The sequence below is a fragment of the Anomaloglossus baeobatrachus genome, chromosome 1 (genome assembly GCF_048569485.1).
Source record: "Anomaloglossus baeobatrachus isolate aAnoBae1 chromosome 1, aAnoBae1.hap1, whole genome shotgun sequence".
Taxonomy (NCBI): domain Eukaryota; kingdom Metazoa; phylum Chordata; class Amphibia; order Anura; family Aromobatidae; genus Anomaloglossus; species Anomaloglossus baeobatrachus.
Genome location: NC_134353.1, coordinates 154,762,943 through 154,775,123, shown reverse-complemented (window position 1 = coordinate 154,775,123; position 12,181 = coordinate 154,762,943). Strand labels below are relative to the sequence as shown.

Here is a 12,181-nt window from a genome sequence, read left to right as displayed (position 1 = left end):
GTAGGTTTTTTTTTTTTTTAATTTTTCAGGTCTTTGTGATGGCCACTCCAAAACATTGACTTTGTAATCCTTAAGCCACTTTTTAACCAGTATGGCAGTATGCTTCGGCTCATTGTCCATTTGGAAGACCCATTTTCGTCCAAGATTTAAGTTCCTGGCTGATGTCTTGAGATGTTGCTTCAGTATTGTCACATAATCTTCTTTTCTCATGATGCCATCTATTTTGTGAAGTTCACCAATCCATCCTGCAGCAAAAGCAACCTCATAAAAATGATGCTGCCACCCCCGTGTTTCACAGTTGGGATGGTGTTCTTAGGCTTCAAAGCTTCTCCCTTTTATCTCCAAACGTAACGATGGTCATTATGGCCAAACAGTTTAATTTTAGTTTTGTCAGACCACAGGACATGTGTACAAAAATTAAGGTCTTTGTTCCAGTGTGCATTTGCAAACATTAATCTGGCTTTTCTTTATGTTCCTTTTGGAGTAATGGCTTCTTCCTGGCAGAGTGGCCTTCAGCCTTTGTTGATACATCACTCATTTCACTGTGGATAATAACACAATTTTACCAGTTTCATAAGCTCTTTTGCTTTTGTTCTTGGGTTGATATGCACATGTCTGACCAAAGTACATTCATCTCTGGTACACAGAACCCATCTCTTTCCTGAGTGATATGATGGCTAGACCTTTCCACCTTGTTTGTACTTGCATATAATTGTTTGTACAGATGAACGAGGCACCTTCAGGTACCTGGAAATTGCACCCATGGATGAACCAGAATCTTCCAAAGACATGACATCATCGTATGGGCTTCCCCCATATTGTTTAAAGGCATAGTACACTTAAGGGTGCTTTACATGCTGCGACATCGCTAACGATATATCATTGGGGTCACTTCGTTAGTGACGCACATCCGGCGTTGTTAGCGACATTGCAGCGTGTGACACCAAGGAGCGACGATCAACGATCGCAAAAACGTCAAAAATCTTTGATCGTTGACACATCGCTCCTTTTCAGAATATCGTTGGTGGGGCTTGCTGCTGGTTGTTCCTCGTTTCTGTGGCATCAAACATCACTATGTGTGACACCGCAGGAACAACGAACATCTCCTTACCTGCGTTCACCGGCAATGAGGAAGGAAGGAGGTGGGAGGCATGTTCCGGCCGCTCATCTCCGCCCCTCCTCTGCTATTGGACGACTGCCGTGTGACGTCGCTGTGACGCCGCACGAACCGCCTCCTTAGAAAGGAGGCGGATCGCCGGCCACAGCGACGTCGCAGGGAAGGTAAGTCCGTGTGACGGGTGTAAGTAATGTTGTGTGCCACGGGCAGCGATTTGCCCGTGACGCATAACCGACGGGGGCGGGTACGCTCGCTAGCGATATCTGTAACTATATCACAGCGTGTAAAGTCGGCTTTAGTGTATGTAAATTTTTGACTTTGCAGAAAGTAATAAAAAATACCTTAAAACATTCTTGCTCTTTATTTTGGCATTTGGCAAATATAAATAATGTTGATTCCTAATTGACCTAAAACCGGAAAGGTTTATTGTGATTTCATGTCAAATAGTGAGAAAAACATGCAGATGTGTCTTTTTAGATAGTGTATGTAAACTTCTGCTTCCAACTATATTTGTAAGCCTTTAACATGATGGCAAATAATAATAACCATGATAGCAGAGTTCACCATGAGTGGATGTGTTCATATACGATAATTCTGCATACCGGGAGGGCAGGCACTATATAATAAGTGCATGCTAAATTGTACTGACCTGCTGAAGTGCCCAATAACCTTCTTCTGAAAATCATTACACAGGCGTTCCAGATAATATGCATGGGATCTGTTGCTACCAGGATTTATGCCTTCCCATCCCCAGCTGACACTGTAGTCATAGATGTTTGTGTGTCGCAACTAGAAGGGAACAATCAATTGTGTAACATTAAGACAGTCATGAGTTCTTGCACCTTCTATATTTCAGCATCATGAAAAAGGCATTCACAGTTATGCTTCAACAATCACTCATCGTCTTTATTAACGTGGATGATTGCTGCATCCTTGTATGAATAGAAATGGCCTAGATACCTACCCTCTGATGGATTCCCTTGATAAGCGCCTGCTGTGCATCATGCAGAGTCTTGTTGATCTCAGACTTGACGGAAAGGACATCGATGTAATCAGAAGCTCGATTGCTGGACAGGTTATATTTTATGTCACTAATGATTCGTTTATAGCAATGGAAGTGATCTTCTGGGCTTCCTCCAACGTTAAAAGCCTGGTCTATTTCCTGCTGAACCACTTGAAATAGAGATACATGAATATAGAGATACATGAATATAGAGATACATGAATATAGAGATACATGAATATAGAGATACATGAATATAGAGATACATGAATATAGAGATACATGAATGGCGTTTCTGTTTCAAAATCTCATGCTTTACATGAGTCGATTGCACATGTTCAGAAAATAAAGTGTTAATAATACACATAGATTCCCCGGAGAGTCCTAATTTGAGCTGATATTTCAGTGTAGGAGCCCAATGACTGTGGATAGAGCAATCATTCTACACTTTATACAAGTTACCATATAGTATATGTATTACACGGTATCCCGATTTTACATGAAAACCTGTTTAATTATTTAAAACATACTTTGCCATTGCTGTAACCATCAATTGCATTTGCCTAAGAGGTGAAAAGTTTTTTTTGGGTCATCAGGCGATTCTTGTGTTTAGAAGTAGAGCCATAATTTCATACTTATGGTTAACCCCGCCATTCCCTTTTCTGCCTAACCATGCCTTGTTTGGATCACAGTAGCATGTAACGTAGCAAGACAAATTGTCTTCTGACAGATTCTTACAGAATCCATGACAAAAAACCCCTCCATATGCCTTTGTGCAAAATCAGGAAAAATGGGAAAATGACTGTGGAAAAAATAAATGTGCTGTAGGGTGTTATGCAAATAACAACGTTAGACACAGGGCGGTACCGCTCACCTGATGCGCTTGTGTGAGAGACAACACTTTGAGTTTGGGGCAAGGATTTCAGCTGCTGCAGCTCCATAGGTTCGTAAATCCATTGTGTCATTACTAGTTTTGGTAAAAGTGGTAACCTGCGCTGCTGGTGTAGTATCCAATAATGGAGTCCAATTCCATAGAGGTTCAAAGTAGTTTAATCTCATCACGTTTCAAGAAAGAGTTCTCCTGAAGAAGTAAGAATACTGCAAAACATGTTAAGATTAAATCGCTTTGTACCATCTAGAGTCCTTTATTGGATACTACACCAGCAGCACAGGTTAACTGCTATTCCCAAAACTACTATTTTGTACAAAATCAGAGATGCACTGAAGTACAGAACAAGCACAAAGTATTCTGAGCATCATTATGGATCTGTACCAGAAGGCTCAATCATACAGCAGCAAGCCTATGTGGAAACATCATGTTACAGAAACTGGAATGCAACTATTGTAGGCAAACAATTAACAGCAGATAAACTACTGTTTCTGCAGTTCTTGGCATAGTTGCTACAGGAAGTTATTCGTATACTGAAGAAGAAGCTATATCTTGTAATTTCCAAAAAGTAATGGGAAATACAGTTTCGGTGAATTCAGTTAGTAACCAGTTACCTGATTTTAGCAGTTTCCCTGCTGTTTCTTTTCCCAGCACCTGTAGACTGTACTCCTGGAGAATTTCATACAGTCTTTGCATCGTTCCTATCCATTTGCTTTTGGCTTGCTGCCGGCGTGCAGGGTCCCTGCTAAATATATCTCCAAAATACGTGCTGGAATAGAAAGCAGTCCAATGATTTGTCATGAATTTCAGGTTGCATGTAGAGAAAATATTGAACACACTTTATACATCTTATGATTTTTTTTTTACAAAGAGAAGATAATTTGATAATATTTGCTAAAGATTGTATATACATCAAGCTAGTATTTAAATGGCCTTGTCCTTACCATAAATACAAGATAAGGTGGATGAATTAATCCTCAAAAATTGTTAAAGGGAGTCTGTCACCAAGCTTTTGCTACCTCATCAGAGAGCAACATTATATAGGAAAAGAGACCCTGATTGCAAACATGTATCACTTAGTTTCCTGGGTGCAGCAGTTGTGGCACAATCAGTATTTTTAGATGTAGCTGAACTCAGAAAGCCAACTCTACTCATGTAAGGTAGCCAGAGGTGGTAGTCATGGGCGAGGGTTGTGGTTCTCATCCCGCCCTGACACATTACAGACACGGGAGGCAGAGTGGTGTGTGGAGTGGTGGTACTGCTGCTCATCTGGAGTTTTGTTAAGCTTTTCTGGATCCCGTTCACACAGTGCTATGTTACATGTGCAGTTACTAGAGATGAGTCCACAACCAGTTAAACCTTAAACGGCTTTACTGCATACTTGTCTTAAATAACGTTTCCAGTTAATATTCACAGGCTTAACACCAAATTCTCCAACAGGCAACTTCTTTCCACCCATTTCGGCTCTCCCATTACACCTGTAGTCAGAGTCCCACCGGATATCAAAGAAGATGAGGGTTTGGCACTGCCTTTGTTAGATGCTTTGCTGCTCCCCCTGATAGCTACGCTACTTTCCCAGGATAGTCTTCTATCCTGCGGTGTCAGTGGCCCTGTCAGTCAACACTGACTCCGCTGACTGTCCGCACCATTCACATTTTCCCATTTGAAGAGGGGAAGCTGTCTGGTCCCTTGCTCTACCTCACTGAAGCCTCCCTGCTACCAGCTGCATTTCCTGGTCACCGGGTTTGTTCCTCCTGCTCAATCTTCTGCCTGTTTTCCTCCACACCACACTGTTCCACTCTGCTACATCTGCTACTAGCACTTGTGTCTGTAACTCTCCCCTATCTGCCTAAAACCAGGGAATGTCTTCCTCTATATCCCTTCACTGTGGGCCGTGCTTATTCAGCTAACACTTTCAGTCCTGCCACTATACCTTCTATATGAGCCTCCCTTTCCTACTAAGGAGCCCATTGCCATCTTGTGGTAGCTGACAGTACTACGACATGACCCACATGACATGGCATTTTGACATTTCCACCTTACCGAACACTTCACCTAAAAACACACAGGTCAATAACATTTCTCTTAATCACACATCTAAAAGGCATGATGTCTTCAGGGGCACTGGACATCCTATTAAACTCACACCACAGCTTTCTATGTATATTGTCTATTGACAGTGAGCTGCTTCTCAAGGAAGGGGGGATAGTTGTACTAGCAGTCATGTGAGCTGTAGTCGAGGCAGTGATAGTTTCCTGGTGATAAAGCCTTCATTCTAAGTAAACAATAGCACACAGCCTAATAAGTGACATATCTCTGAATTCAGTGTTTTAACTCCTAAAATATGCTGTTCTCAGATTACAGAGCAAAAACCTGTTGACAGATTTCCTTTAAAATAATGGGTAAACTATGAAATAAAATACATAAATCCAATAGACAAAGATCCAATCATGCTTTACAATGATAGCACACATTTAACATTTAGTTGCATACTTAAATAAAAAGTTTTACTATAAAAGAATGTAAAAAAAATTCTGTTTTTATTTGTCTCAGTTTTAAAGATTTCTTTTTTGGTTGTTAAAGAGAACCTGTAATATGTAAAATTGTAACCTGAAGATATAGGGTTAATCTGCAGTTTAATGGTGTTTTGTACCTGCCTGGTGGCTGCATACTGGGGCCCGCTGCCTGGAGGAAATAAACTTTATTCCCTCCAGGCAGTGTTCAAGTTTCAGTCATGGTGGAGGAGTTCCTACACGTCCTAGGTCGTATCTGTTCTTTTAATGTGGGCTCGTACTGTGAGCCCGCATTATTCCCCACACATGTCTGCTGTTCTGATCAGTAGACCTCTGCAGCTAAGAGGCGCAGGTGGATCCCCTAGTTAGATTGCATTATAAAGCTTGACAGCGTAATCTAACGCGCTTCGGAGGGGATTGCGCTGTTCCCTACCTTCTTCGGCGGCCCCGTGACGCGATCATGGGGGCAGCAACGGGCTGTCATGACAGCAGGGGGTAAGCTGATGACTTCTGTCACTGTCATAACTCACTTTCTGTAAATGCTCGCAGAGCGCTGGTATTCACAGGAGAACAGCATTTCAGTAAGTGAATAGTGTACATGCAAAACCAGGTAGTCACACACACTAGGCCCCCCCGCATAACACCGTCCCACACAGGGTTACACACAGTCGACAAAATCCTAGTCACCTCCCCCAGGGTAGGACAGGCACACCAGTGGGACAGACCAGGCGGGTGAGAAACGCCCACCTATGGCTCTGGAGAACCCAGAGCGGGTAAAGCAGTAGTTGAAGTTGAAGCGAGTTGAAGGCTGTAGTTCAAGTGGAGTGGAGTAGTTGAGAGGAGTGGAAGTTCAAGTGCAAGCCAGAGTGGAAAGTCGTCGGGGTTGGAGCCCCGGCGCGCTGGCTAGGTGGCAGACGGTGGTCTGTGTCAAACAGGAGAAGGGAAGATGGCTGCCGGAGATCCGAGGTGGACCGGGACAGGGTTGGAGCCCGCCGGTACCGACACCGGAGAACCGACCCGGATACCGTGCACAGAGGGGGTACTTGGACCCTGAAGCCAGGACCGGAACCAATGGCCTAGCTAATTAACCAATTGAGGGCAGGATTATAGGTCCTGTCCCAACCAAAGTCCCAAAAGCAGACAGCAGCCCACCGCGGGGGATAGGGCATCCGCCAGGGCCCGATAGATTCCAAAAGGCCAGCGTCAGCAGGCAAGGCTCCCACCTGTAGTTCTGGGAGCGGGCTTCCGTGTTCCATACCGGAGAGCCCAAAGAGAACTCACAGTAGTGCAGAGGAAAGTGACACAGATCATCAGCCCGGGTGTGGGACCAGAATGCTCCCGGCTGTGGCGGCCGACCACCACCACCTTGGTTTACAACTGGACTCGTCTGATTTATTCAGTCGTGAGTAAACTAACACCCCCCGCATAAACTAACACCCCACCCCCCCCGTCTGACCGGGTGCGCCGGCCCCTGCAATCACCACCCTCAACACAGAGACACTGAGCTCCGGGGCAACCATCCCTACCCACGGTGGGGTTAACAACCAGCTGCCATCCCATCGCCCCCGGTTGCCCCACAGCAGCAGCGGTGGTGCTACACTTCACCACACACCGTGGGTGTCGCCACAGACAGTTTACAGCAAATCCCGCACAAATACATCCTTTTATTTGGAGTGTTCGCATGACCCCCGGGTCTGGAAGAATCCCTCGAGCCACACTGCGGATCCAGATCCAAGCAGCCTGGCTGCTGGCATGGGGGCGGCACATATGGAGCACTCTGACACCTCTATTTCTTAAATCTGTGATTTTACATTGCTCTTTTTGGACTCCTATTTCTCTGTTCATAATACCATCATCATTACTATACATAGAGGCATGACATCGGAGTATACTTACTTTATGGTCTGGAGCCTGTACACAGCCGGTACACAGTTCTCATCCAGTTTAAACCACTGAGTAAGAAGCGCGAGATCTCTGTCGTACTTCAGAGACATATTTTTGTGGGTAGATTCAAACATGTCCTTTTCGTCAGGATCCTGTACGGCTTCTGTATCTGAGGTTTCGAGCGTTGGCGTCTCATCCGCTGCGTCCTGCTGATGATCTAATTCATTGGGAGTTCTCCCATCTTTCACAGAGGAATCATCTGTACGGGCTTTCTGCTTTGACGTTGCCTTTATTGTTTCCAGCAAGGATTTGATCCCTTCAAATGTTTCTCTTGTTAAAATAGCCGGAATAATCATCTGATCATACTTCTGCCCTACAAAGCACTAAATGTGGACAACCAAGGTTAGAGGGTCATTAAAGACTGATTGTCAAATGATGATCACAGCAGAAGAGGGTCTATTGACTTAGCGTTACTTAAGGCACCCCACTCCCACTTTAATGGAGACTTACAAAGAAGGCTGTGTGTCCTGAATCCTGGCATTTCTGAAGAGTTTTAATATGTAGAGAAGGCATAACATGGTCATTGCTGACGCCATCCTTTAAGCCCCATCTCAGATCATACATATGAAATTCAATTCCTTTTTCCTTGAAGTAGATGTAGAGATCTGGATAACACTTGACAAATAACGCATTTCTTTCTGGGTGAGAATCTAATGCAAGAAATATAAGATTATGGTTTTCACCCAAGACTTCTAGTCTAACAAATAGCATTTCTAACTAGTTCTGCACTGTTAGGCTATGTTCGCACGTTGCGTTTTTTTCCGTGTTTCTGCAGCATTTTCAGCAGCAGCGTTTTTGCGCAAAAACGCATGCGTTTTTGATTGGCAGCAAAGTCTATGGGAAAAGCAGAAATCCTGTCTGCACTTTGCTTTTTTTTCTGCAGCGTTTAATTTGCATATTTGTGGTCAAAAACCATGCTGAAAAAGAAGCAGCATGTCAGTTGTTTTTGCCATTTCTGCAGCGTTTCCTTAACATTGGAGTCAATGAGAAATGGCAAAATGCAACCAAATGCACAATTCCTGCGTTTTTAATGCTTTTTACCTGCTTTTCCACTGCGTTTTTGGTTCCAAAAACGCATGCTTTTCTGCCCAAAAATTAATGGGTTCTAATGTTCCTTTACACACACACAATAACCGAAAATTTAAATGTTAAAAAATAATAAACTTTACCTATTTTTCTGTTAAAATGTGCATAACCACTATTATTACATTAAAATTGATAATTTCCCATATAGTTTTATTAAAAGTTAATTTTATCCTTTTTTTCTCTTTTTTCATTCTTTTTGACTATTTCAACTTTATTTCTCAGTGTCTTGATCTACAAAACGCATCTGCAGAAACGCAGATGAAAACGCAGGTAAAAAGCGCTGAAAACGCACTAAAAACGCGGTAAATACGCATGCGTTTTTAGCGCTAAGGCTATGTGCGCACGTTGCGTCGGAGTACCTGCAGTTAATTCTGCACGTTTTCCTTCCCTTGGTTTTTGACCAAATGGCTTTTGGCCATTTTTTAGCGCTAAAAACGCATGCGTATTTACCACGTTTTTAGTGCCTTTTCAGCGCTTTTTACCTGCGTTTTCACCTGCGTTTCTGCAGATGCGTTTTGTAGATCAAGACACTGAGAAATAAAGTTGGAATAGTCAAAAAGAATGAAAAAAGAGAAAAAAAGGATAAAATTAACTTTTAATAAAAATATATGGAACATTATCAATTTTAATGAAATAATAGCGGTTATGCACATTTTAACAGAAAAATAGGTAAAGTTTAATATTTTTTATCATTTAAATTTTCGGTTTTTGTGTGTGTGTAAAGGAACATTATAACCCTTTAATTTTTTGCCAGAAAAGCATGCGTTTTTGAAGCCAAAAACGCAATGGAAAAGCAGGTAAAAAGCATGAAAAACGCAGGAAAGTTGATTTTGGTTGCGTTTTGCCATTTCTCATTGACTCCAATGTTAAGGAAACGCTGCAGAAATGACAAAAACAACTGACATGCTGCTTCTTTTTCAGCATGGTTTTTGACCACAAATATGCAAATTAAACGCTGCAGAAAAAAAAGCAAAGTGCAGACAGGATTTGTGCTTTTCCCATAGATTTTGCTGCCAATCAAAAACGCATGCGTTTTAGAGCAAAAACGCTGCTGCTAAAAACGCTGCAGAAACGCGGAAAAAAACGCAACGTGTGAACATAGCCTAAAAAATGGCCAAAAGCCATTTGGTCAAAAACCAAGGGAAGGAAACGTGCAGAATAAACTGCAGGTACTACGACGCAACATGCGGACATAGCCTTATATCTGTTGTGTTTTCTGTATAAAGAGAAGGATCTTCGGCTCACCATGCACATTAAAATGCTATCAGATGAAAGAAGCAGCCGATCGATTGTCTGTCAGCCATCAGGGCCCCTGCCTTATACACAGGAGCACTTGCTAAGCCAAAATCTACGTGTGTTCTACATAACATCAACGGCCTATCTCTTGGTCATAAGGATCGGCAGTCCACTGGGTGTCTATGATTCCCCAGCCACTCTGTCTACCTCCGGTCTTTTCTTTTTGAAATCTCAGCAGTGACCTGTCATTCACAGACTAGAGGTGGGAAGATGATTCGGGGAATCACAGACAGGGAGGAAAAGACCAAGTGTACAGTCCGGCCTCTGTGCACCAAAATCTAATTAGCAGAAAATTTCAAATGCTGATTAAAGTAGAACCACAAAGAAGATTTCTTTACCAAAGGTATCAATGTTATCAGTATAACAGAGTCATTACAGCCATGTCTTTAAGGCCACATCTCACTAAGCGACATTGCTAGCGACATCGCTGCTGAGTCACGGTTTTCGTGACGCAACAGCGATCTCGCTAGCGATCTCGTTATGTGTGACATCCAGCAATGACCTGGCCCCTGCCTTGAGGTCGCCGGTCGTTGCTGAATGTCCTGGACCGTATTCTTCAAAGGCGATGTCCTGCTGGGCAGGACGCATCGCTATGTTTGACACTGTGTGACAGGGTCCCAATGACAGCAGAGGTCGTTATACAGGTCGCTGCTGAGACCTGTATCGTTAATGAGTTGTTGGTAAGGTCTGACTGTGTGACATCTCACCAGCGACCTCCCAGCGACTTACCAGCGATCCTTATCAGGTCGCATCGTTTTCGGGACCGCTTGTAAGTCGCTAAATGTGACGGGGGCTTAACTTTACATTATAAAACTGTGCTGACAGATTCTCTTTAATCTTTATTTAGTTGTACTGAAGACCATACTACAATTTTCAACTACACAGAATAGTGTGGCATCGGGAACTGTATGCTCATGGGTTTTATTTTGGGTAAGTAGATAATTGAATGGATTATTTCTATTGCAATTATTCTCTGCTGCACTCTATATACCTTGGTATCCTCCACAGATATACACCATAAACACCTTCTTCCTTGCTGTATACGGTATATTTATGCATCCTCGAATTATCTTAATCTCATCATCAGAGAACCTTTCATCTTCATTTTCAAAGTTATCTATGTATCTGTGTTGGAGCTCTCCAGATGACTCCTTCCATACAACACTACCATTTCCAGTGAAGACATTCTCTGCATCTGCACTAAAGGCATTTCCATCCAACATTTCTGCTTTCTGTAATGGCTCGTGGTTTGTATTTTCAGCTTGTGCTGTGTCATATGTTGATAAAGTCCATGCTCCATCATTTTCTTTAGATTCTTCACCCAGTATAGTAGATGGAGCGCTCTGATCAGCAGGGCCGTCACCTTCTCCAGCTGCCTTCTGCCGAGACTGTAGGAGCAATAAACAAAGCATTTATAACTGCAGTATAATTCTGTCTATGGATATTGTCACATGTACTTTATATATTTCATAGCAATAATATGTTATTTAAGATGCTCTCTTACCTTTAAGAGAAAGGATTCTGTGCTCTCCAGAATGTACTGATTTTCCTCTCCAAAACCGGTGTCATTGTTGACTTTTTTAACTCGCCGATGATACAGGTGATTCTAGAATAAGGGATTAATTCAATCAGTAAAATTCACATTTAATTATTGAAGGAATTCTGAATAGTATAACATGTAAGATGTCATAGACACTTGTCAGAAGTTTATGTAAGAAGGAATGTGTGCTCCGAAACCCCACTCATAGTTGTTCCTGGCAAATATTCTAAAGAACATATGTTAAAGAGGTGGTTCATCCCTTTTCATTACTGGCCACATCAATATTATGTTGAGAAACAAAGTTTCTCTCAAATACTTTGTGCTGCCAATACTGCCTGTGAGTGGCGCTATTGCAGACCGCTCACCCCCTTTGCATCACCCTCGGGCTCTGTGACCTCTGATGTCCGGTGATGTCATATCAACTTCCTCTTGACCTAACATCACTGGGCTGTGGGCAGCATTTCATCGCTCACCACAGCCCAGTATCACAGCCCAACATCACTCCTGCTTGCATTGTTCTGCAAGTCAATTAGGGAGCAGGGAGATGCTAGGCTGTGGCGAGTGGTGAAATGCTACCCACAGCCCAGCCACTCAGGAAGACTGCGGCCTGCCTCAGTTGACATGACATCACCGGACATCAGAGGTCACAGAACCCGGAAGTCACGCGAAAGGGGTGAGTGGATCGCAATAGCGGTCCGGTGATGTCACGTCAACTTCTTGTTGACCTGACCTCACTGGGCTGTGGGCGGCATTTCATCGCTCACCACAGCCCAGTATCACAGCCAACATCGCT

The 12,181-nt window shown here is 43.1% G+C and overlaps 1 protein-coding gene across 1 annotated transcript in view; it reads right to left on the bottom strand.

Annotated features, from left to right (window-relative positions):
* Window positions 1–12,181, bottom strand: part of LOC142309097 (uncharacterized) — a 234,679-nt gene that overhangs the window by 116,990 nt on the left and 105,508 nt on the right. Inside the window, exons 6-12 of the mRNA XM_075347157.1 lie at window positions 11,353–11,454; window positions 10,840–11,236; window positions 7,917–8,116; window positions 7,419–7,789; window positions 3,624–3,778; window positions 2,082–2,290; window positions 1,767–1,906 (exon numbers count right to left, since the gene is read on the bottom strand). Coding sequence (XP_075203272.1) covers window positions 1,767–1,906; window positions 2,082–2,290; window positions 3,624–3,778; window positions 7,419–7,789; window positions 7,917–8,116; window positions 10,840–11,236; window positions 11,353–11,454 — 1,574 coding nt within the window. The remainder of the gene's footprint in view (window positions 1–1,766; window positions 1,907–2,081; window positions 2,291–3,623; window positions 3,779–7,418; window positions 7,790–7,916; window positions 8,117–10,839; window positions 11,237–11,352; window positions 11,455–12,181) is intronic.